Below are 27,985 nucleotides of genomic sequence, written 5' to 3' on the forward strand. Positions count from 1 at the left end.
CAATATTGCCCGCAGCCTTGACATACTTCCCCTTTGAAAATAGGTAACATTTGAATATTAAAATTCTACGTATATTTTATCCGATCATACGAAAATTGACAAATACACATATTATTTCATTAAAATTGGATTTACACAATATATTGTAACTTTTTATCTACTACTTAAATTACTTAATTATTTTTCTGCAAATATATTTTCTCGTGAGATTATTTTTATACTTTATAAAGTCACAAAAATTCCCGACTAGACTTTTAGTTTTCAATTCTAAATATGAATAAATTAAACTTTAAAAAAGGACAGATAAGATTAAACAAAAGTGGGAACAATCTTCATAAAGAAACTCGAAGTAAGAGATAAGTATTTTTATATTCTGACTGAGTTCAACTCTACTTTTACTAAACATCTACAATATTCACAAAATATCAGGCTAAAGTATATGTACCAATTCATTACCGAGCTATTGTAAAAAATGTAAATATTATAATACTCACCAATAGTCGAAAAATCACGTAGACACCTTGATTGTCCAACGATGAAGTATAAAATTGAGAATCGATAGTAAAATATAATTAAGAAATAGTCAACAGGTAACACAGCTAACAACAGTCAATATATCAAAGAACAAACAACATTACGACTAATAATTACATTTATATATCACGGTAGAGTATGGAATAACACTGACAGGAAGACAAAAGCAAGCGTAATTGGGAGATAAGAAAGAACTATACAATTTTGAAATATTACACATAATTTACAATAAATATTAACTTTGAAGTTAAGTATAACAACGAATATCTCTAGGTTTATTCATGAACGCGCGAAAGAACGGTATAACTTTAAATATGGTCACAAAAGTATGAGATTCAACAAGTGGATTGTTAGGGCGGGCGGCGCGGAATGGAGCGTAGGACCTCGCGGCGGCAGCTCTAGCCTGCCAATGTCGAACGACCCCGGCGTAACCAGCTGTGTGTGCGTAATACGTGTACACAACAACCCCTTGCGTCACTGTAAACTGTTTCAATGTGTGCAGGTTTATTGCGAATGTGTTGAGGTTATCTTTCAGAAATTATGATTGTGTGTGCTATGTCTGCGGGTTATGTGGTTGTGTGTGTTATGTTTGTGTGTGTTGGTCGCGCCTATGGGTCTACAGGTGAGCCCGGTATTCTCCCAGCCAGCTCGCTATCTATAGCGATTTACAATGAAATGCCTGGCTGAATACAAACTTGAGAGCTCCGCCTTGTAAGTGTTGTGCCGATCACCATGCTTGACCCGTTTCAGTCCTGAAAACTTTCTAATTATAAACCCAATGAAAGTTCGTCGTTTACAAGACCGCCACTTGTGGATGCTAAAGTTTCGCGTAGATGCTTGAGTTATAATTAACAATACACAAGAACATTTAGTATAAGGATTTATTAAGCCAATCGTTTAAATCGCAAATTTAAGAATTTTCTTATAAAGTCTGTTGTATTACCTACTTCAGATATGGAATAATTTGACGACTGCAGAATTCTAAAAACGATACTACTAAGCGACCTTCAACCTTAGATCATACTTCAAAGGCCGGCAAAGCATCTATTGACCTATTGTATTCAGAAGGCGTGTAGTTTTTAGAGCCACTTGGAAGTTTGCCCCCTCTGATATAAAAAAATATCAAAATGGCTTAATGAATAAGTGACTGAACCTGAGAAAGATAATTCTGAGGTATGGTGAATTAAATGTTTACATTAAAAATAATAGTGGACATCTAGCACTGTAGCTATTATTAATTGTCACAGCAAAGTAAAAATAACTCGCATAACTATTATATTTTAGAAATTACTAGCTATACCAGACTTGCGTTGCAATGCCGCGTTAAGTATAAAAAATACACAGAGAACTAAAGCGTACATATATACATACATAAAATCACACCTCTTACCCGTAGGGGTAGGCAGAGACCACTTCTTTCCACTTGCTACGATCCTTACATACTTGTTTCGTTTCGTACATGCTCTCCGGCTTAGGGTACTCTTGACCTGGCCTTTTTTCAAGACGTCCCTGATTTGATCTTGAAACGTCCGCCTAGGTCTACCCCTTCCAACACTTTCATTCACACTGGCCTTATACACTTTCTTCGTCAATCGTTCTTCATTCATTCTCTCGACATGTCCAACCATCTCAGCATACCTTTCTCAATTTTTGTCACAACATCTTCTTTCAGACCACAACGTTTCCTTATCTCACTATTTCTTATTCTGTCACTCAGTTTAACTCCTATCATACTTCTCAACGCTCTCATCTCAACTGCATTTATTCTGCTTTCATGTCTCTTCTGCCATACCCAACTTTCACTTCCGTACATGAGTGTTGGAACCAACACCCCCTCATGCGCAGCCAAACGAGCCTTATGCATACTTTCCAGAACTAAAGCGTATACTTAATAAATAAAATAATAATATTATATTTTCTGTTTATTGAAGTGCTTTTTTATACAGAGTATTTTTGGTTTTTCCGTATGTTGCGTAGGTTATAATCCTACTCTCTGGTTCTTTTGAGAAGAATTAAAATATCTGAAAGAATCAAGGTGCTGATTGAGGCACAAATTTTCTTGCCCCAAACTCCCAGGCATATCTTGTGCTAGGGGTGCAAGCGATATACTTTCTTATACATACAAAAATACATATAAAGACCTAAAAACCCAACCATATTCTTTTCGCATAGGAATCTAAGTAAGTATTAACTGGGATTTATTTGACTTTTTGGGTGATGAATGATGATTGCAAAACAATGTACACATAATACTGGGTTTTCATTTTTTTTAATTATTTGGATACATTATTACTAAAACAGTGGATATTGCTTTTAGGTAATACAATAGTCTGTCAAAAAAATTTGTAAATTTGTAATATATCATATTTAAATATAATGCAAATTTGTAGCATGTAGCGCCATCTTTTTGAATTTTTGGTACTAGTTCGTTATTTCGGAGCACAGACGTATTACAGTGTGCGGTTATGTTAAAAAAATCAATTATTTTATCTTCTGAGGCGTTTGTGACAGTCAACTAATTACCTACAGTCGACACTGCTATAGAGGGATATAGCATATTATAATATGAACTTTCTTAAAAATATCTTTAGCTGTACTAACAGCTGGTTTTGATGCCATTATAAAGATGATGGAAAATGTTGTTACCCGCAATTTTTTGTTTCCCTTTTCGTAAAATAGTTGATTCTAATGAAAATATTCGATCCATTTTCAGAATTCGATTCCAAAAAGGGAAAAATGCAACGCAAGCCGCCAAAACACTTGTGACGTTTATGGACCCTAATACAGTAACTCTTACTGAGACTCTCAGCTGATCAGTTGATTTAATGCGTTTTAAATCCGGGGATTTTATGTCAAAGATGAGAGAGAAGCTTGCTCTGGTCACCCTGTTTCGGATTATACTGAAGCCATTTTAAAAAGTGCCGCAAGATCGGCATAACAGAAGTTGTAGCTACTCAAAAAAAATTTGAAAAGATTGATCGAAGTAAGGCTTCGCAAACTGTGGCAAAACCCGGATTAAATCGCAATAAGATCACGCTGAGTATATGGTGGGATTGGAAGGGCATTGCTTACTATGAACTTTTACTGTCCGACAGAACCGTTGATATGAATATATATATAAACAACTAATTAAAGCAAGAAGGGAGGAAGCATCTGTAATTTATCAATAAAATGTCGTGTGTGGTATTTTATAATGATAATGCTAGGAGTCACACAGATCTGTAGTCACTCAAATAAAGCGAGTTTGGCTGGTGTTAATGCATCTGCGTTATAGCCCTCACCTTACAGCTTCAGATTTCCACATGTTTCGGTCTCTTCAGATTTCATTAGGGCACTATCATGTCAAAAACAAGACAGCGCTGTTAAAACTACTTGTCGCGTTAAAAACAGCAACGTGATCAGGTGACTAGGTACCTACGAGAAGGTAAATAGTCATCGAACAAAATTACACATAATATAATATAGTGCAATTAAATATAAATAAACTTAAAAAGAAACATAATTTAATTATGCGAAGAAAGTTTTTCCCCAACCGATTCTAAACTGAGTAAGTATGTATAGTGTTTTGAAAATACCAGGGAATAAATCCTCCTATAACTTCCAATATATTGTGTTTTCACATTACTATTTTAACATAATTTAAAGCAAACATCTCGGAATGGCTGCCACATTCACTGATAATGTGTGTAGTGTAAAGATGAAATTATTATCGTTTTTAATGCAAATTATTTTAAATATGTTCAAAATCATAATAATATTAACACCAGTTGACAATAGGACTGCCAAAATAACAGGAACGTACTATGGAAAAAGGTGATACATGGCGGCCGCGATAACAAATCATGGCATTTCTAATCTTAACATTTGATACAAATCAGAGAATATTTTCTATCTTAGAAAATAAATAAGTAAAGTATTTATAATAACTATGATGCATGCAAGAAATTGCCAGAATTCTAATAGGAAAGAACCGATAATAAATAAGGAAGCGCCAAAGAATGCTTGGCAAATTGTAGCTGTAGATATATTTTTATTGGAAAACTAATCATATTTTAATATAATATTAGTACTTAGTCGATTATCAGAGTATAATGTGTTGAAGTTCAGGAGTTAAGAATTTGTGAACAAAATATACTGAGTGCAGAAAAATATAAAGAAGAAAGAAAGAAATATTTGCAAAACATCGTATACCGGAAATATTATATTCCTGTGCAGAAATACAATGGATACCAATTCACTAGTGCAGATTTTAAAAAAATTGTAGGAGAATGCAGTTTCTCTCGATAATAAGTGCAAAGCATCATCAGGAAAATGGGTTAGCTGAAAGGTATATTTAAATAATTAACAGAATTGTTAAAAATTAATAAGACTTACTTCACTTGATGATGCAGATAGTTAAGATCGCCTAGATTTGAATGACGACAGCCTTGCTAATCCTGATTGAATTGGACACTTTTGAAGACGAAGCTCCAGATGTAGATATTGTTGCGGATTGTCTCCAACGGATGCTCTCATCCTCACTTCAACCCCGCCTCTCAAAACACGTAAATGAATCAAATAATATGTATGTTTAGACAAAGAGTATTACTAAGCAAAGCAATAATTCAAAGATGCTATAGCTAGGATGCTCCTTATGTCGAAGTAACTTAAAATTGAAATTATCAACAAACTATGATCTTTTCGCATAACAAAATATGATCTAATGTTTCTTGAAAAAACGATAAAAACATAGAGATACGTATGCCAAAATTATAGGAATTCGCTCAATAATTAGGCACTCATAGACGCTATCGACAGATCTAGATATTTGTACAATCTGAGAAAATACCCTTTCAATATCATCATCATCAACCGGAACACGTGTTCCGGTGGACGTCCACTGCTGGACAAAGGTCTCCCTCAAAGATCTCCACGACGATCAGTCCTGCGCTGCTCTCATCCAACGTACACCAGGTTCATCTTGTATAGACAAATAGAGTATAGGTAGGTACTTTCTTATAATATCTTAATTTTTTAGTCATTAGAGATTTCCACTGTCCGAAGTTCGGAATGGACGACTTGCCTCAATTGAACGATCAGCTCCACTCCGTCATAAATTCTGCTGGCTGATGAGTGATCACTTATGAGATTACAAAATTGATTGTATTCCGTATTCTGTGTGTGTAAGTAAGTGTCAATTATAATGTGTCCAAAGCCGTTATATTAAAAAAAAAAAGTTTCAGCTGTCAACTGTCAAAATTTGTTGTTGTAGGTAACTTGACAACTTGTAGTAGTACGTCACTACGTAGGTACGTACGTCAGTCGTACGTCAGTTAACGGTACTACTAGTAGTAGTAGACAGGTAGACAGTAGTGCAGACTGCACAGTGGTAACTGCTGCTGCACAGCTGCAGTGCAGTGTGTATGCGGCTTTGTATTGAATTGAGGGTCGCTGTAAGACGCAACTGTTTTATTAAGGACATATTTTAACTGAAGAAAATGAATCTAATAGTGCTAAAAGAATGAGCTAGTGCCGAGTTCTTAGCATTCTGGCTGAGAAAGCATACATTAGTGGAAATCTATATTCAGTGAAATTAAAATGCATTTTCTTAATAAAAAAAAGCAATATATAGCAATTGGGATGCTGATTTTCGTAGCCTTGTTTTTCTTTCACAGCCGACCCGCGTTTCAGTGCCAGATTGCCCAAGAAACAATTAATTCCAATTTGCCAACAATTTACGGCATTACTCCCACCTATGCGAGATTAACGCAAAAGGCAGATTTAACAAGGTAACTAAAATCTCGTGATGATAATGCCCTTCATTTCAATGTTGGACATACAAATTATATTCAGTTTTGTATTTTTTAAAGCATATGTAAGAGTAGCAAGTGCCGTCTTATAATTTTCAATTTCCTTTTTATAACTCAATATCATAGCTTAAATAGTCTTATCTGTAATGTATATAAACAGTCAAGTAATTTTAATTACAACCAATTAACACAATTATTGTATATTATGTATGACAAATACATGATTTTCTATTTCTAACTAAATCATAATTTTTTGCTGAGTTTAAATATGTGTGTGCACTATTAACATTTGTAATCAAAATTTTACTTGTTTTTAGATTATCTCAAACCCTGATGTTAGTCAAGAACATTCATTGGATTGTAATTGAAGATTCTGAAACAAAAACTAAGTTAGTCAGTAACTTTTTAAAGGAATCTACATTGAAGTATACACATCTCAATGTGAAGACCCAGAAAGCGAAACACTCCACAGTAAGTTTTATTTATCATTCTGGGGTATAAGGGTAAAAATATATGTAATATGTTTTATAACGAAACAAAAACTATTTAATTGTTGCTCTGTAAAGAGAAATTTATTTTGTTATAAAACTTTTACACTTTCAAACATTACAATTATTTACAAACCTGTAAAGAGAAACAACATTAAAAGCATTATTATTTTAAGCTTCGCTCCAATTTACATTTTAATAATCTAAAATGATTAATAGTATTCATTACAAATAATCCTTGTTAATTTTCAATTACATAAAATTAGAGTGAATACCGTTAAAGAAGGAACATAGTGCAAAGTGCTGTCACCATAGAATAAATAGGCATGTAAAACTTTGACATTTAAGGTCAAAGTTAATGTGTGGGAAATTTAAATTAAATGGAGAGCCAAAAGAGCTTCATTACCATATATAAGGGTTAAAGATTAGAAACATAATATATATATTACCTGAATCTGTGAACGTCAGGAGGTTCCAATGTATAGCTACATATCCATGATATATTCCTTGCAGTAAAATAGTATTTTTTTTATTAAAGGATAAACAAAAATGTATATTAGAAGAGTATGAAACAAATATTACAAAAAAGGAACTAAACATAACATATTAAAATTCATAACACAGACATCCATACTATTATGACACATTTTTTTTTCACATTTTACTACTACATTTTTCAATAAAAAAATTCTGTGAATCTCAAGCATGGACCCCAAGCCTTGAGGTCAGTGTATATAACCACTAACCCAGAGACATGTATACATATATCAATATTTTAAAACTAGTTTTTTTATATGGTAATTAATTTATAATCATGCCTTAACCGTGAAGCGCATAGGATGTTCTACTAGGGCCTAAAAATGAAAATATCAACATTTTGTAACATAAAATAGTATATAACAGCTACAAAGTGCATATAAATGATCTAAAAAGCACATTTCAGAAAGATAAATGATTGTTGAACTTATAAAAAAAAGAAAACAAGTATTGCTACTTTTACCTAAAAAAATAAAAAAAATGTGGATTTACAGTAAACATAATAATTTCTGAAAATATAAATTTTCTGAATCTATTTTTTAATCTCTTCATTAATTATGTGGGAAGCTATGTATATGGCAGCATAATGTGGTTTTGTTAAGCTATAATTTTTTTTTTATTAGGCTGGGACATGCCGAAGTTATTGGTCTTCGAGCAGTCATATGGCTGATATTATTTATTTATTATTAACTATGTGACATCTATTTGAATAACAAAAACAATTTACTAGTTTTCACTTATATGATTCTAATTAGTTTAAAACAAATGATAACCGAGTTATGAGATTTTGTGTTCTTTTACATTAGTTGTAAGTATAGAATTAGTACTTATAATAACTACTTTTTTGTTAGTACTTTCCATGTGGTTCAAGATATAGCGAGAAGGTTACATTTGAAAAATATAATCACAGTTAATAATAATAATTAAAGTTTACATTAATTTTATTGATACCATATTTTGTTACATAAGGGAGAAAGTATAATTTGGTTATCAGTTGCCGAATTACACTAGGTTTAGTTCAAAACATGTCTATTTCAGTCATTTACTAGTTCATTAAATTTGACACTTGCACGAATTAAGAAGGAATTACTATACAAAATTATTATAATTAAGTATGACAATTTATTAATGTCACTTAATTTGAACATAAATAATGTTATATTAGTGATAACTTCTTTGTATTTAAACTACTTTATAAAAGAGTGTGAGATTAAGGCATGCACATTTTGATTTATCAAACTTTTTTTTTAAATCTACTTTGTTTATAAAATCAAATGATAAAAGCTAAATGAACAATTTCAGGGATTGGACATCAATGTGTGTGTTTTTAAAACACCGGGTTACAGCACAAACTGGTTCTGTGTATGTGTGAAACATATTTTTGATACTTGTATCAATTAAATAACTATTCTGAAAACTAATATAATTGTAGTAACAACAGATTTGTTATCTAATAAGACTATTTGTTAATGATACAAACAGGCATTTTGGAGCTTAAAAAAATGGTATACTCATATAAAATTTGAAAACAAAATTTTATGAACAATGCCGGACTCAAACCCATGACCTCTGGCGTTCCGTGCCAGTGCTCTCCCAATTGAGCTAACCGTTTGAGTGATGTATCGTCATAAAATCTTGTGTGCTTTGTTGTTCGGGTTCGAGTCGCGCATCATTCATAAAATTTTGTTTTAAAATTTTATTTGTTTATTAATCCTAGAAGTGAGGTTTATCACTTAATGACATAACAAATTATTTAAATACTCTTTAGACCACATACAGGAAGTGGACTGTATCAAGGCAAGATAGTACACAATAAAACTATTTTTGTTTTATAATCATAACATTGTATATTACTATAATAATCTATATATATACCTATATATAAGAGATTTCCACGTATATAGTCACTCATCACAATATCTCTGGAACCATTTAGAGCTAAAGACTTGAAATTTGGTTGAAATATTATTTTAACTGAGTAGAGGTCAGCTAAGAATGGATTTTCCGAAATTCCATCCGCAATTGTTTTTTTTTATTAGGAACAGAACAAAGTCTGTGGGTCAGCTAGTTATGTATAAATTATTCTGGTTAATTCTTCTCTGTTGTATCACACTCATTTACTTGATTTTAGCCACCTTGACATTAGTTTATTCTTTACCACATACCTTTTTTTTTTATGGAATAGGAGGACAAACGAGTGTATGAGTCACTAGGTACAATTATTTAAATATTATATAGATTTTTATATGTTTGTATATTTGGGATCACTTTTCATATTAGTTACCATATTCTACTTAATATATTGGGATTAGATATTAGTATTTTTATATGATTTATAAAGTAAAATACTAAATATCTGAATGTTGTCTTAAATATTATGTATGTTATATTGTATGTGTAATTATTTCATAGTTCAAACCTACTTTATTTCAAATTTATGCCTTTGCCCAATCGAACAATTTTACATTTATTTCAATTATCGTCATATTTCCTTAATTTGTTAGTCTGATGTTGAAAATTTCAGTCTGTATATAATGGAAATGCATTAATCTGTTGCAAGATTCTTAGATGATGACTTAATATTAAAAAAAAATTTTTTTCGCTTTCTTAAAAAAAGTGACCAGAATGCACATTCCTGTTAAAGAAAGCTCAACAAGTATCAAGATTTTGAAATGAAACTTACCAAAATAATTTTATATTCATAATAATAGACCCCATGACACAAAGTTTATAATTCCAAACAGTAAAAAATTAATCACTCTGGTAGAACAAATAACCCAAAGATACTTAGTTTATTAAACAAATGTTATTATAATTTATTTATCACTCAGACCAGCCTGGTTTTACTAAAATAATTAATTTTAACTGTTATAATGTAAATAATTTACTTAGACCACTATGGTGGTCAAATGGTTTAAATTTTTATATAACATAATAATAGGTATTTAAATATAATAGTTTGTGTATTAACCCATTAGGGTAAAATAAGAAAAAATAATGTTTATTAACAGTTTAAATGTCTTAAATTTTTTTGACAGTTAACAATATTTTTCAGGCGAGTGGAGTTGAACAAAGAAATTTAGCTCTAAGCTGGCTTAGAGAACATTTAAACAAATCTGAGGATAAAAGAGGTGTCGTGTACTTCATGGATGATGATAATACATATGCTTTAAAAGTATTTGAAGAGGTAAGACTGTAAACTAACTGTTTAAAATCTTTTTCCACTCCCTTTTCTGCAATTTACTTAATACAAACCTTAAAAACACTTACACAAGGCAATATGATTCTTAATAATAATGGTAATAATGACCATTTTCAAAAGAATAAAATTGGCTGCTCTGAACTGTGAGGTTTTGTTTGTATATTAGTGAAAAACAGCCCAAGGAAATCCGCAATACGAAAGGTAAAGTGATGTGTTGCCAGCCTTAAAAATTCTCTCAGCTTGAAAGTACCTAGATGGAATCCAATCGGTTCGCAAATACATGCGCTATGTGGGTGTGCGACGCAATAAGTTTCTTGCGAATTGCACGGATATCAACGGAATGATACAGGTGGAATTTCACATCTAGATGAGTCTCCGAGTGAAATTCGTTTGCTCGTATTACCCTGAAACACTCCTGTGTGTGTGTGTGTCCGAAGAGGCGAACTGGGCAATGGACACTAATTGGATTAATTTTGAATATTTTCTATTGATCCTTTATTACTTCTTCTAGCTTCTCCCACTGACCAACCATTCAGAATTCATGACAACTCTACATCTTTTCCCAATCATACTTGAGCCTTTTCAGGTGATACTTTTTCCTCAGAGGGAAGGGATCAGCCTTCATGTCATTATGATATTTCGTGTTGGAAAGTGCCTTTAAGGGAAAACGCAAAATCGTCTTCAGAGATTTTCCGTTTTCACATGGGGCGATAACGGTAGCGATACGACATTGTGGTCCGCGACTAATATTAGATTTTCTTACGAACGGTTTCACACATCACCCTCACCGACATCGATTTCATGCTGATAACAGCGGACACAGTGCGGTGTTCATTCGCATATTTTATAGATGTAAATGTATTGTATATTTGTAGGAATGTTAAACCAGAGTATATTCCCCTGGCACATGCCCTATTTGGGGTCGGCCTTCCTGATACAAGATGGCTACTGTTTTGGGTCATTTCTGGCGTTAGGCCTAGCATTGTCGCGTCGTTGTTAATGGTTCCAGTCCAGGTAGTTGGTGGGCGGCCTCTGCTTCTTTTCGCCTCATCCATATTCATAACTCGTCTCGTCATGTGGTGTTCGTCCCTACGCATCACATGCCCATACCAGCGTAATCGGCCGAATGTTAAACTAGAGTAAAAATAAAAATATTCAACAAATTGTCTGGTCTGGTACATCAAAATATCTAAGCTGTAGATTATACCCTTGTCGTGGCATTACCATAATCGTTATCGGCCAATGTAAAATGACCATGCGAATGCTGCGGGATATTTTGCAGAAAAGCCACAAATTCAAATCTTATCACACCTCTGTATCTGGAGTAGAAAGTGAGTATACTATACTCCTATACTAAGTACCTTAAAATCCAGACTTTTGTCTGACCCACTATTCCATATAGACTAACTCTTAGCCCAGTAGATAATGACCAGATTAAACCAGGTGTAATAGGTTCAACAAATATTAGTAAATGCAAACGTTTATATGATTTGAAACAACTACATTTAAAATATATATATTCAGAAAACAATACTGATACATAGCTTTCTATATGTGATCTTTCACTTATCTATACTAATATTATAAAGCTGCAGTGTTTGTTTGTTTGTTTGTTTGTTTGAACGCGCTAATCTCTGGTACTACTGGTCCGATTTGAATGATTCTTTCAGTGTTGGGTAGTCCATTTATCGAGGAAGGCTATAGGCTATGTTTTAAAAATGTTTCAAAATTAGGGATCCATAATAAAATTGCTATTTTGTAACACAAGGTGTAAATTCGAAAACCTATTTTTGCGTGCGCTGCAAAAACTATTGACAATAGAACAAAATGATGTACAGGCTATATTTTATTACTTATAAAAGGCAATATTTTATTACTTATAAAACTATCGCGTGAATTGTACTTTATATGGAAAAACAACGTTTGCCGGGTCAGCTAGTTGAAGTTATAAAATAAGTCAAGTTAACCAACATTTTTAACCATTAACCAACATTAATATGGACTTCCTATGTGTGTACCTACATGCTATATTTTTGGGGGTAGAAAAAGTGTGTCATTTTATTAATAATAAGAGGGATTTTATGTATTCTTCCAGCAATAAAGACGAACAATTGTATTCACAATATAAATATGTGCTTTAAAACACTTGTTAGAATATTTTATGTAAACAATTTGTGTTGCTAATTGTACCAATGACTCATCGTAATAAATTGAGTCTACCGTTGCGTGTAGACTCAATTTAAATGTAGATGTAAATACACATGGAATGTCTGGATTAATACAAATTTATAGAATAAATTAAAAAAAATAATAGAAAACTTGTGCTCTTTGGGGAACAATTATTATAAATGAATAAAATCAAATAATTCATTTATATTAAATGAACAAACGTGAGTGGGACTCGCCCACCGAGGGTTCCGAACATAATGTTACCTATTCTTATAAAAAAGGGAAAAGGATTTTTTCATACTTGTTCGTCAACAGTTAAAAATCTGACACGGTTAACTTAATTCAAAATTTGGGCGGCCATTCCTGTTTTTTACTTTATAACTATTATATTATATATGTGTAGTTTTCAGATTTTTTCCTATACTTGCAGTTATTAGATACTAGCTGACCTGGCAAACGTTGTTTTGCCATATAAAGTATAATTCACGCGATAGTTTTATAAATAATAGCCTTTATGTTATTCTGGTGTGTAAGCTTATTATTGTAACGTTTCATCAAAATCCATTCAGTAGTTTTTGCGTTAAAGAAGTACAAACATACATCCAGACATACAAACTTTCACATTTATAATATTAATAGGATATAAGACGGCATTACTTGCCAGTTTTCATATTTCTAGATCGACAGAAAATACCCTATCAATTTTGATTCCCTTGAGAGTGTCGAAATTACTATTATTAACGGCATAAACAGCCGTACCTCTTTTTTTACGTCAACTTAGAAGTTGGATTTTTTCACGGCTTCAAGAGAGTATTTGTTTTAATTTGAACTCGATACCTCCACGCGTTCCAGTGATAAAGGTTCTTGACAGACAGCAACGACCATATTTTTTTTTAAATTTTTATTTTTACATTGTATTATATTTTATTTTGTTATTTTACATTGAAATTAATAAAATACAAAATACTTACCTACTGATGATATGTGATCTCTTCTGTCTTTCTTATTTCCTGTATTATTTTTACAAAGTTTTACTACGCATCTCGGCATTTAAGTTGTAAATATTACCATAGTTGTGTGTATACATGTATGCATACATGTGGCACATCATCGTCACACATTGTTCGTGACTAGCTCGAGTACGCCCATTTGGGCGTAGTATTAGTTGCCGCACTTTACGACTACGCCTGCGTTATCTAGTTGAAGCACAGCGGAGACCAATCTTTAATTTAAGAGTTAAACGAAAGATTTCATTTGGTGATCCCTCTTAATGTTTTTCTATAGGTGACAATTTTTATCAGTTGACTGTTAGAAAGCTAAGTAAATAAACTTCGTTATAAAAAATGTGATTATTTGAAATTAAGAAATGAATTAAAAATATCTAGATGAGTAGATTCTGAAAGGTTTTTTGAAATTTTCTGATGATTCCTCTAATATTCCTCCATATTGGTAGGCATAGAACACATACCTCTCCAAAAGGCGACTCGGTGCTGCTATCATATCATAAAAAGCATTTATTTTCACAAAATTTATTCCTTTAGAATTATTTTTGATGTAATTTCTAATATACTAGATACTACTACCGCTTCGGAAATAAATGGCGCTCTGAGGTAGAAGAAGCGGCGCAAGAAACTCTCCAAGCATTAATTTTTTGCGCTCGTTTTAATAAAATATACAATATTGTACTGTCATTCCTATTGCTATAAAATAATCAAAATCTATAAAACTGCATTCAGTAATTATTGAATTACGGCCGTTCCCAATATACTATCTACAGATAGAAATAAATTACTACCTTCTACTGTCAGTAATTAGCTGTCAATAATCTGAAGCTGTCCCAATATACCTGATAAGTCATTCTTATCGCCTAATATTGGGACGCGTGAATTGAAATTTCCATACAAACTTCTATCGCTGGTAAGCTATACGTCGTCCCATTGACAGACAGCGTGTACGGATAAGGTGAGTTACCGTCGATAAGTTTATTCGGACAGAAAAGTCAACGATAGTTACGATTTTTATCTCAAGTAAGAAATAGACTGAATATTGCGAATGGCCGTTAGAAGCATGGATAGCTGTACTGAAAATTCTTATTAGTTTTGGATAACAAAGTAATTATATTTTATATCTATTTAATTATTTCAATAATGAATTATACATCCAATGTTTTTGTTTTTCAGTATAAGGTATGTAAACATTCTCTCGAGTTCACAAATAATGATATTGTGTTTTTGTTACATGAAACTTTGTTGATCAATATTAAATTCTTAGTCATTTCATATTGAAATTATATTTTCTACCTTTTGTGATGTTATCCTTTGATATATATTGGCTATGAACATTTCTTTACAAAGATGAAACAATATTATGTTAATATTAATATATTCTGTGTGAGATACTTCTTTTAGTTTCAAATTTAATCACGATTTATTATGGAATTAGTAAACGTTGTTATTTTCACATATATTTTTTTTTATTTTTCTCAAAATTGATTATCTTGTTCAGAATTGTATAAGTATTGATAGATTTTTTTTTGTTAATTTAATTTTAAGGTACCTACTTATTTTCTGTGTTAAAATACCTTTCCTTCATAAGAAGGAAAGGTATAAGGTTTCACCATAAGGTGAATAAGGTATCTTCAAAGAACGGATGAACTTTCTTGAAGACCGACAACACTCCTGTGATTCCGCTGGTGTTGCAGAAGATGGTTGTGAGTGATCACTGAGGATGAGGTGACTCGTACTTTCTCGTTTGTTCTCCTTTTCGATATAAAAATAATTTAAAGCTTCAAGTTGTTTAAGAAGAGGTCAAACGAGCTTATAGGTAACCTGATGTTAAGTGATCACCGCCGCCCACATTCTCTCGCAACACCAGAGGAATCACAGGAGCGTTGAGGGATTTTAAGGAAGGTGTACGCGCTATTTTTGTAGGTACCCATATCGTATCGTCCCGGAAACACCGCACAAGGAAGCTCATTCCACAATCAATGCTATTGTTATCTTGTAGAATAGGTACCTACGTTTTTATTGATACGACTTCTCAAATATTAATATAAATGAATAAAATATTATAAACATAACAATATGTGTTAATAATAATATTTTTTATTTACCAACAAATGATATCCTGACAATATCCTATCAAACATGTAAAAGCATTTTAACCGTAACAGGTGTCTAGTAAATACAATGTTTGATTGATGATTGAATCTTTTATATTATGTAGAGACAAATTCAAACTTCATATTGTAATGATCGGTTAACGGAAAATTGGTTAAATGATAGTTAAATAAAAAAAATATATATTGAATTAGGCGTTACTTTGCGGAAATCCATAATTATACAAATGATTGTCTTGTGCCAGATTTTGGCGAGACAACACGTCCTGAGGATAGTGTCCTCGTGTAGAGGCGAAACACGTGTCGAATTGTTTTAAAGACAAATATTGGCGGAATTAACACTAAAGAAAAATTAAATCATTTTTTATGATATAGTATAGGATCCCGCTATACAACGACCTTCACCGAGATGCTTATTTAATGAGACGTATTTTTTATGTTATTAAATATGCCAATAAATATATCCTATATGGATTGCCTAACAAATTTCAGTCCAGAGTATTTTTAATTAATAATTTAAATTTTTTTTTAAACATTGCACCGGTGTGATTATTAAATAAATTTGATACCAATCGAAAGTTTGAAGCCCATAGAATATGCAAACGTTAGGTTGCCTATTTTTTTCCGGTCACAACCACCGGTTGCCAGGTGTAAACAGGTAAATCTATACTAGCATTTTGCAACGGTCTGATTATTGAATCAAACTTAGATAAAATGAAAGATTATTTCATAAGGAACACGGTGGTATAGGGTTGCCTGCGAAAAATCAGTCCCGAATTACGGTTGTCGAATTTTAAATAATAAAATATCGCTGCGTGTGTGTGAGAGAGAGGTCCCAGACCAACCATCCCATGCGGTAGAAAAGGACGCAGCGTAGCAGCTGTTTAAAGTCCGCCCATTTAAAGAAGGAGAGTGCGCATGCTATTTGTGCTTGGAAATGAAAAGGATAGCGATAGACTCGTATATGCTGTGCATTATTTTGGAGTAGTTAATTATTAATATACAGAAATAGTTAATTTTTTTGTTACGTATTCCCATTGACGCTTCAATCGTAATAAGATTACCAAATTTCTTCATTAACTTTTTTTGCAAGGTTTCACATCTGTAATCTTGAATATCATCGAAATCAATTTCATGATTTCCAAACTCTAGCAATAAAGCTTGGTATCTTAAAAATAATTGAGCCAGGTACATAACTTGGTTGTTTTCAATTATTTCTGTCTCAATAAAATTTGATATGGATTGAAAATCCAACTGATGTATTCTTCCGTGGACCGCTTCTTTTTCGATTGATACAGTGCGTAACAAGGCAGATGGTACGCGATAGTTTGATGTTGAAATTTGGAGAGAATCTCCGAATCGCTTAAATTTTCGGCGATATTTTTGATCTGTAGTAGTACTTTGTCACCTTTAGGGAAAGTAAGATTAACCAGCTTCTTTCCACATCTTTTTTGGCTGTGGTCACGAAAAAGACAAATAATTGTGCTTGATGTCGATGCTGTTGATGTCATTGCTGGTGATGTCGATGCTGTTGATGTCGTTGCTGTTGATGTCGATGCTGTTGATGTTGACTGCTCCTAAAAGAATTTAAATCATTCTTTGAATAAAAATGGAAGAAAACAAATATAAATGAAAATACAAGTTCAATTAATAGATTTCCATGTCACTTTTTTAAAAAAGCTTAAAAAATTAATAATTTTTTATTACCTTGTCAAAGCCCCCAGAAGTTTGAGGCAGGTCTTCAACATTACTCGTTTCATCCTCAGCAACTGTAGCACAGGAATCGACACTAGGATTCAACTGTTGTGGTTCTTCTTCAGTAGTAGATACATCGGTATGCTCCTAAAAAAAAAACAATTTTTGCGATTATATGAAGATGTTTGATTATAAATTTTAAAAAATTTTTGATAAGAATAGTTGATTTAAAACATCCTCATTTAATTATTCCAAAAAAAAAAGGAAATCAGAACATTTTCTTGTTCAATTTTCAACTACCGTTTTTTAAGTAAATTACAAAAACAATATGTGTGTCGAAAATTAACAAAACCATAAGTGAGTTTTACTAGCAATTACTTCAACATGACAAAAATATAGAAGATGTATTAGCTTAGATAATTTTAAAGATTCAATTATTATGTACTTACTGTATATTCCGCGATAAATTTAAGAAATTCTTCGTTATATTTTTTATTCAAAACAGTCACTTTTTTGTAGCACGTGGTATGATAACCTACAAATTGGAGTGACGCACTGGGTAGCTCAACAAAATTGTATTTAAAAATTTTTTTTTACGAAAAGCTAACTTTAATGCACAGTTTTCAAAAGTTTCATCATCAAAATCAATTATTCCGTCATCCGAATCACACAAAAAACACTTTTTGGCCATTTTTTCCAACAATAAATAGCAGCACGTTTTTTCACTTGTATCTATAGCGACAATCTACTCCAAAATAATGCACAGCATATACGCGTCTATCACTATCCTTGTCATTTCCAAGCACAAATAGCATGCGCACTCTCCTTCTTTAAATGGGCGGACTTTAAACAGCTGCTACGCTGCGTCCTTTTCTACCGCATGGGATGGTTGGTCTGGGACCTCTCTCTCACACACATTCACTCGCAGCGATATTTTATTATTTAAAATTCGACAACCGTAATTCGGGACTGATTTTTCGCAGGCAACCCTATACCACCGTGTTCCTTATGAAATAATCTTTCATTTTATCTAAGTTTGATTCAATAATCAGACCGTTGCAAAATGCTAGTATAGATTTACCTGTTTACACCTGGCAACCCGTGGTTGTGACCGGAAAAAAATAGGCTAACCTAACGTTTGCATATTCTATGGGCTTCAAACTTTCGATTGGTATCAAATTTATTTAATAATCACACCGGTGTAATGTTTAAAAAAAAAAAAATTTAAATTATTAATTAAAAATACTCTGGACTGAAATTTGTTAGGCAACCCATATAGGATATATTTATTGGCATATTTAATAACATAAAAAATACGTCTCATTAAATAAGCATCTCGGTGAAGGTCGTTGTATAGCGGGATCTTAGACTAATAGTAAAATAAATAATTAATCTTTTATAGGAAGCACCAACGATTTTTTAACTATGATTAATTATACTTAGATCATTTATACATCTAGATAGACTGTGGACAGCTGCTGTGAAAACGTCGAAAATAGATGTTGACTCTCAGCCTCTATTTTAAGCCATGCACGCACACTAACGCACAGTGACATACAAATCGCGAGTGTAAGACACTTGTCACGTTCACTACAGTAATAAACCTGACCTGTTTTCATCGTTTGTCTAGCAGCAAGAGGCTCTATCTAATCGTATAAATTATCTAAGATATTATACATTAGTTTAGCGTCACTTTTTTTATTCAGATGCGAAAAATACAAAAGGTGGGAGTTTGGCCAGTGGGGATCGTCGGCGGTATGCGAGTGGAGATGCCTCTGGTGACAGATGGAAAAGTGTCAGGCTACAACGCTGTGTGGAAACCGTTCAGACCATTTCCTATCGACATGGCTGGATTCGCGATCAACGCTACACTCTTCTTGCAGTTTCCAGAAGCCAAATTCTCTCGTGGTGTGCAGTCTGGTTTCCAGGTTGGTTGATTTTTTTTTTGTGGAATAGGAGGACAAACGAGCGTTCCAGGTGACCCACCTGTCGTTACTAATACCAGAGGAATAAGTTTTCAGATTCTATCTATAAAAACCACACAAAAAAAACAAAATGTAAGGTTATGTAGAGAATAGTTCATGCCGTCGGTTTATTTTATGGTGGGAAATAGCAGTATTCTTTCTTAAAATAAACAACAATTACAAACGATACAAATTTTTTTGAACAACATAAAAATTCAACATAAGCTTAATGAAAGTGTATCATTCTAAGAATACCGCAGTGTTCAAAAACCGCGGATGTATGAAAAGAGTAATGAATGTAGAGGAAGCGCGTGAGATTTGTAAGGATAGAAGCAAGTGGAATTCTGTTGTCTCTGCCTATCCCGACGGGAACAAGTTGAGAGTATGTGTGTGTGTGTAATCCCAGAAGTGAGCGATATCACTTATACTAATAACAATCTGTTTAGATTTGAAAGAGCGATATCTCTAGTAAATTTCCTAATGAGCAGGTTATCGACTGTAAAGTATATCCTGTAGATGAAGCCCCAACCCGAGAGTTAAACAAAACGTACGAAGATTTACGAATCATGCGGACGGTTGGCTAAGTTGGTAGAGCGCTGGACATAACCCGACAGGCGCGGGTTCGAATCCCGTTCATAAATTTTGGTACAAAATAAATTTGTATTTCATTGTACGAAACATGCTAGTGGTAGCAAAATACCAGTCTTTGCCTAGTTTTTTTTTTATGAAAAAGGGACGAGACGAGCAGGACGTTCAGCTGATGGTAATTGATATATCCTACCCATTACAATGCAGTGCCGCTCAGGATTCTTGAAAAATCAAAAATTTTCTGAGCAGCACTACAATTGCGCCCGTTACCTTGAGACATAAGATGTTAAGTCTTATTTGCCCAGTAATTTTACTAGCTACGGCGCCCTACAGACCGAAACACAGTAATGTTTACACATTACTGCTTCACGGCAGAAATAGGCGCTAGTGATATATTAATACAATTGTGAATTGTACGAATGTAAACAATAGGTGACAGTCATTGAAATATGTCAATAATATTCTGTTTACGTTGGATATTTTATAACATTGTATGTTTTCTCACAAATTTGTTTGTCTCCGTTTAAAGAGAGCAGTTTTTTAGAATATTCTTTATTTAAGGCTGCGAGAACTGTCTTCGAAAGTTTTAGGTCATCGGTGTTCCCCACAGTTCTGCTTGTGGTCATGGGCATGTTGGCCTCAATAAGCATTGAGTATTTGACGTTTGTGTATTTTAGTTGCGTCACTTTTCATATATTTATTTATTTATTTCATTTATTCAGGATACAAACGGTCACAATTCAAAAACTTTACACTATTTTATTTAATGATGACCTATAGTTCCATAAAATAATTTTAAAACTACTTAATACTTACAATGTGAGTGCTTTGTTATAAATAAAATAATACTAAATTTAATTGCAAATAAAGTGATAAAATATAAAACCTATAAAATACAAAACTTAATATATTACGATACTAAAACAAAACAGAAAGATTTACTTATGCTACTATGTTTAGACATGGCTTCTTTAATCATAATTTTGAATTTAGCAAACGGCATGTGAAAAATATCTAAATTTCCAAATTTTTCATTAAAAAGTTTACAAGCTCGTCTGGTATAACTATTGCTAGTGTGACATGTATGTGCTCTTTTGGTGGTAAACACATCTTTTTGAAGAGTGTGTCTTTCAGGTCTGCAAAGAACTCTAAAATTAATCTTATGTAGTAATTGAGGAACGTCCACTTTATTATTAAGGAGTTTATAAAGATATGTTATGTCAAAAATATCCCTACGTCTTAAAAGCATTATATTGTTGCGTTCAGAGGATTCTAAGTAATCGTTGTAAATATGTCCAGTACGGTATTCAAGTGATTTGACAAATATCTTTTGTAATCTCTCTATTCTATCGATATGAACTTTATAGAATGGATGCCAAACAGTACAAACAAATTCTAAATTGCTACGTACGTAGCTATGATAAAGCAACTTATAAGTGAAGATATCCTTGAAAGGTTTACTTAAACGTAATATAAAACCTAACTGTTTGAAGGCTTTATTTAACATTTGATCGATGTGAGGGACAAAATTTAACTTAGTATCCATAATAACCCCTAGATCTCTAATTTGATCAACTCTTTCTAATATTTGTTTCATATAATTTATAATTGAATTTTATCATATCATTTCTTCGTGTATAACTCATGATATAACATTTATTTGTATTTATATATACATTTATATTTACATATATTGTAACTGAAATGATTTGTGAAAAGTTGAAGCTGTAAAAGTTGATTTAAATGAGTGGCAATGAAATTCTTACTAGTTTTTCTCATTAAATCTTAACCCTTTCCGAAGTGGCGGTATACATTTAAAAAAAAAAGAAAACTTGACATTCATAAGTGTCATCACCTGGACCTACATGAACAAAGTGTTTTTGATTTGATTTATATATCATATGATGGTGCTATAATTAAATTCGGCGGTAGAAATCAGGTCTGAACAAGTCCATAAATTGATTAATCTTGTTTTCCATATCTTATCTGGGAATTTTTCTTTGATGTATATGTTATGTCTTGATACATTATTCCCTTATCGTATGTGTGTTGTGGTAATGTAAGTGGTATGTCTGGTTTGGTTTTATTTAGACAATTAGTGTTAAATTTATTTGAGTTTATTGCCTTATCGTTTAAAATGTGTAGGTAATTGCTTAGTCCTGATATCGCCACGCATAGAGCTAAGTAGCAGACAAGACGTGAAATGTGTAACACGTGGTGTCTTGCAGTTGCAAGTGTATATTGAATAGTCTATCCATTAGTTATTTACAAATAAATGTATATTTTTTTGACGTAATAATCTAAATAAAACGTATATGTAGGTGACCCACCTGTGGTTAAGTGATCACCGCCGAGTGTCTAAGTAAGAAATAAAAAAAACGTACCTGAAATTCCTACTTTGCCTTTAATTGCAGGCCTGTAATCTGTTTGGCCACGAATCTATGGGCTTACACTTAGAGGAGTTTAGAGCTTAGACCTATATACTGACTCATCACGTTATCTCTGGAACCATAAGGCCATGACTTGAAATTTGGTAGGAATATTCCTAGCCGAGTAAAGGTTAGCTAAGAACGGAGTGTACGAAATTCCACCCATAAGAGTTTTTTTTATTATGTACAACGTCTGTCGGGTCAGCTAGTTTATAATATACGAGTTATACAAACATAAGTGTACATGTGTACGTACTCTTGTCAACCAGCAGTCAGACAAAATAAGTATTGGGAAGGTCAAATATGATAACATTATCGTCCTTTCACTAAAAACAGTGCCATTGTTTAATCACTTTTGCTTCCGTTCAGCATCAAGCGTTATTCTTTAGGAATAATTTAAATACATAGTATATTACTACACAAATAAAATTTAAATAACAAAATTTTATGAACGATGCGGGATTCGAACCCACGACCTCCGGCGTTCCGTGCCGGTGCTCTAACCAACTGAGCTAACCGTTCGTACCGCCTCGTTATAAAATTCTGTTTGCTTTGTTCAACTCTCAGGTTGTGGCTTCATCTACAGGATCTACTTTACAGTTGATAACCTGCTCAACCTCAATATTTGCATATTAGGAAATTAAGCGAAAAAACGGTTAGATCAGTTGGTTCGTTCATAAAATTTTGTTTTTCAAATTTTATTTGTGTATTAATCCTAGAAGTGAGAGTTATCACTTTAAAAACATAACATATTGTTTAGTATATTACTATTTATTATAATTTATAAGCGATGATAACCAGTTAACTACAGAGCTGCGATATTGATAGTACCGGTTCACATTGTTCCATTTTGAAAATAAAAAATGAATTTATTTTGGACGAAAAACTGACACATTCACACGAAAAAAGTTAATGAAAACAAAATATATGCTTAATCTTAATAGTTAACTTACATAATACAAAAGAAAAATAGCAATACTAAGTGGCACTGGTCTTCCAAAACTGAGTCCACGTGACGTTTGGAGCTGAACTGACATATTGTAAGACTAAAATATAATTAACTGTGGCACTCTATTTTAGTTGATTAAATACTGGGTCCGTATTCTAGAAGCTGTCACAATTTGTTTTGTCACTGTCATTCTATTCTTCATTCTATTCTTCTTCAAGTCGCTCCCACTTCTGATGATAGTGACCATTACCATTTTCCTGATTGCCGCTCTCCACTTTTGTATCAGTTGCTTTGAGGATAGCGTTACTCAGAGGGATTTACATCTCTGTGATTATCGGGTCCCACCAGCGGTTTGTCTTCTCCCTAAGACCGGTGCCGTCCCTTTTTCCCGTAAACGTAAGCCTAAGCTACTAGGGTCTCTGCGTGCAGTGCAGTGTCGTCTGGTTTTCCAGTTTGACCGGCTGGGCTGTTATGGAATTATTGCAGCGGCGGGCCGCCCGGGGGATTATGAGCATTTGTGGCCACACCCATATCTCGTTGGGATTATTTTTTTCCGAAGAGCCGCTTTAAGAGTCCAAGTCTTTCACCCCCTGTATAGAAATATGGTAGACACTAGAGCGCAGCAGATTTTGATGCGGGTCGAAATGTAATAAAGTGCAGTGATTCTCAAATACGGGCTTTAATAGCGTGCGATTTAAACTGGCTGGATATACTTTCAACGAAATCGAAGCGATAAAAATATATTCACTTTTATCGCCTTAGCAATAGCGTGTTAACTTTTTGAGTAATTTCAAAATTCTCTCTAAAAAAGTTTGAGCAGACTTTCAATGATATCGAAACGGTAAAAAATTAACACCATTCAACTTTCTCCACTTTAACACTTCTTGAATGAAATTCGATACGTCTTGTCGACTTTATATTATGATATATACAGGTGTAATTTTATGTATGTATTAGTCTGATAATCCTTATATATGAGCAACGGTGAAGAAATTTAACAAGTTAAATAATTGTTTTCAGGAGAGCGAGATATTGAAATACGTCGCAACAAAGGATGACTTAGAGCCCCTAGCTGAGAACTGTACGAAGGTGTACGTATGGCACACCCGCACACAAAAACCATCCATATTGAACCCCAAGAAACTGAAGACACCACTGCTCCCAGATGGACACATAGAAGTATAAGTAAGCGATGTGGTTAGTTTGGCAATAATGCTCAATTTGCAATGAACGCACGAACGAAAACGAATGTAAAAGTCTCGAGACTTTTGGCAGAGGCCTTTTGGTTAAGTTATCACGACTAATATTTTAGTCGCCAGAATATTAAGTGTTCAGTACTTGAACATAAACAAAAGAAATGCTCTTTAAATATGTATCAATATATCTTAATAGTGAATAGAATTACTAGTGCTGTACGTTTGTTTCGGAATGAATTTTCTTTCTTAAAGTCTTCGAGAGCTGGAGAACTGGTTTCGTGACTTGTGGATTGTATCATTCCCTCGCTTGATTCAGTGATTGAACTAATTCACAGGTAAAATTTAGAAAAATACAGATTCAGAACTCTACACCTATTTGGAATTATCACAAAAAGACTATCAAATGTAGTTCTAGACGTAAATTATACGTATAGTTCGTTTTAATTTTTATTATAAGTAGAATGAAATGAAACTAAATAATTAAAATAATCGAAACTCCGTATGTGTACTGCCAGATTACTATTTTAGTAATCTGTCGTCAAGTTGGTCAAAGGACGTCTGAGTTTTAAATTTAAAAATGTGCTGGCAACAAAAATCGGATGAAGTGTAATTTTTTTAATATAATTTTCAAAAACTGCATTGAAAATTTTTTAGAAAAAATTTCTGATGTCTGACCACGATGACAAAATTTGGATAAAAATAACCGTTAAACCTCACTAGACATCCAAAGCTTTTTCTTAGGACGGTCTTCCATTGATACACAATTAATATACTAACAGAGATTCTCCAAGTGTTACCATAATTGAGATTATTATGCTTTTTAAAAAAAACAATGAAACGCTAACGTTACGAATTTTTTAAAAAGTAATATTAACAATGAGATTATAGAATACTAAAACATTTATCATATACTCTCGACTAAAAAATAATGTTCCGCGCAGCACACTTAGGCTGAGCTTACACTCAAACTGTGTTATATTAACTAGGATGCCGCAATCGCTCGTCGTACCGCCTCGTTGAGCCGTATATCTGAGCGAAGCGAGGTAAACTAAGTATGTGTACAAAAACAAAACAAAATTAATCTAAAAAAAAAAAACAATAAAAAGAATCTTTTGGAATTAGGCGCCATATTTAAACATGAGGAATGAGCGCCTCATTCAATCATTAAGAATCTTGCAGTCGAATCACTCTCGATTCAAAGCAGTGTTATAAAACTTATTGTGATTTTAACAATCGGATTAATTTTTTATATAAATATAAACAGCGCGTTATTAATTATAATAATTGAATTAAGTCGAAATTCAAAATTCTGTATCGACAATAACATAGAAAATTTCGAAAGCTTTCTGTGAGTTCAAAATTTTTTAAAATTGGTCCAGAAAAGGCCGAGAAACAATTTAACACAGAAATCAATTGTAGTCATCCGGTGGGAGCTTCGCTTCGCTTCGCTCAAATAAACGCGAAATAAAGTCAATCCAAATTTAAATCTTTTGTTTAGGTTTCCGTAGCCAAATGGAAAAACACGGAACCCTTATAGATTAACCCCATGAACAAATTGTCTTAAATTTTAGCGTAATATTTATGAAGTTATCTTTCAACGCATAAAATACTTCAAAAGTGGACCAACACTTAATAATTTATAAGGAAAACTATTTTTTTTCATTAAAGAATTTTATTACGGTGTGTAGTTAAATAAACATTATTTACTTTTTATTACATTGTACTTGACTATAGTAGGTATAACGTATGACGTTTATAAATGATCAATCAACCTACGTTTAATTAACAGCCCTTGTTTTATATTTACCTTGTTTTTTATATTTACTGTAAGGTTTTTCCATCAAATCCTTCTCGAACAATTCGAACAAAACTTGATTGTAGAAGAAATAGTTCATACAATTGTTCTTATTCAATTTACCACGTTTAACAATAATTTTTGTATCATTAATTATATAAAATATAACTATTTAAGATAGATATTCAATTTAAAATAAGCCCAGGGAATTGGTGGAGGATAGGCATAATATTGTATCGAAAACATTAACAGAAAAACCTATTAAAAGGCCTAAAATGTGTTTGTCATGCCCTATTTAAGGGTAGTCAATATCTTTAATATTTTATGTGTTGTTGGCGTGAAGTAACACAAAAGAAGCAAAAAAAAACAGTTTTTGTAACACAAGAACAAACATTATTGACTTATTTGTCTTTCTATAATGCGTAAGTAATCTTCGCTCATAATAAACAGACATGGCAGTACTGCATGCAAAATGAGTATTAAACTACAGAGACATACCCCCTTATTCATAATAGTCTGCTAACTTACAGCATTGCTAATTCTCACACTGTCTTCTTCTATTGACCTAAGTCAGAATGAGAAAAAACATTCCTTAGCGGCTGTTTTAAGTTAGCGGACCATTATGAATAAGGGGGAAAATCTTTAGGTGAATCGAAGAGCTATAATAACTTGCTAACTGTACTGTTCTACGCAAGTGCGAGCCGCCATTTTGATTATTTTTTTAATCGACTAGACTAGTAATTTTCCTTGAAGTCAGTAAGTCTTATTGGTTCTAATATTTAGTCTCAAAGAACACCTAAAATCAAACCCATGTAACAGATAACAGCCCTGTTTTTAGTTTGTTTATTTTTCATAACAATGACTGCAGTTATGAAACCAACTTAGCATTCCATGGATTCGTAAGAGTCCATCTTGTGGCAGAATACCCCAAACTGTTCCCCAGACTTGTGATTTACAGCATTCATCTTGACTGTGTTGCTCTCCAAGCCTGGCCCAATTTAATAAGAACCTGTTAGTGCAGATCTTGTTATTCTAGAAAAGAAATGTAGGGCCGGTCAGTATTATTGGGTTTTTCAAGAATCTTGAGCGGCACTAAAAAAGAAACATAGCTGTCTCAATTAAGCCGTTTGCTAGTTCATAGTACTTGCTTTCTTTTATTGCGGTGGCTTTTATTATGGTTCTTCGGTGTATTTGTTTCCCATGGAACTGTATTTTCTGAAAGTATTATACGTTTTTCTACTTTTTAATGTTAGGTCTGGATAAAGAAGCACCTCTGGGATAAAATTTAAAATAAACCATGAAAAAAAAGTTGGTAAAGCTTCTAAAGATACTATTTAAATACTGTAAGTTATTCAGTACTTTTTTTTTACATATAGAAATTCTAGAAACGTCTACATTATAAAAACAGGCGATTTTTTACTATTAAAATATAGTGATATGAAATACTTATTGTGATGCAAATTTTACTATTTCCCATAAAAAATAATGGTAGCATTACCATAATCAATTATATTAATTAAAATGGGCTAACG

At 32.7% G+C, this 27,985-nt stretch overlaps 1 protein-coding gene and 1 long non-coding RNA gene across 2 annotated transcripts; one reads left to right on the plus strand and one right to left on the minus strand.

The window, feature by feature from the left end:
* Window positions 1-1,216: 1,216 nt before the first annotated feature.
* On the minus strand, window positions 1,217-4,226 carry LOC126974158 (uncharacterized). Its single transcript, XR_007731484.1, has 3 exons — window positions 4,110-4,226; window positions 3,816-3,948; window positions 1,217-1,286 (listed from the first exon to the last, which is right to left on the minus strand). It is a non-coding gene; the product is annotated as an uncharacterized LOC126974158 (long non-coding RNA).
* A 1,648-nt stretch (window positions 4,227-5,874) lies between these two features.
* Window positions 5,875-27,770, plus strand: LOC126974130 (galactosylgalactosylxylosylprotein 3-beta-glucuronosyltransferase I-like). The gene is made up of 5 exons (XM_050821561.1): window positions 5,875-6,302; window positions 6,641-6,794; window positions 10,404-10,535; window positions 19,239-19,460; window positions 24,483-27,770. The coding sequence occupies exons 1-5, from the start codon at window positions 6,112-6,114 to the stop codon at window positions 24,645-24,647; spliced, it is 864 nt and encodes a 287-aa protein (XP_050677518.1). The 5' UTR covers window positions 5,875-6,111; the 3' UTR covers window positions 24,648-27,770.
* Window positions 27,771-27,985: the final 215 nt, after the last annotated feature.

Source organism: Leptidea sinapis, chromosome 31 (genome assembly GCF_905404315.1).
Source record: "Leptidea sinapis chromosome 31, ilLepSina1.1, whole genome shotgun sequence".
NCBI classification, from domain to species: Eukaryota; Metazoa; Arthropoda; class Insecta; order Lepidoptera; family Pieridae; genus Leptidea; species Leptidea sinapis.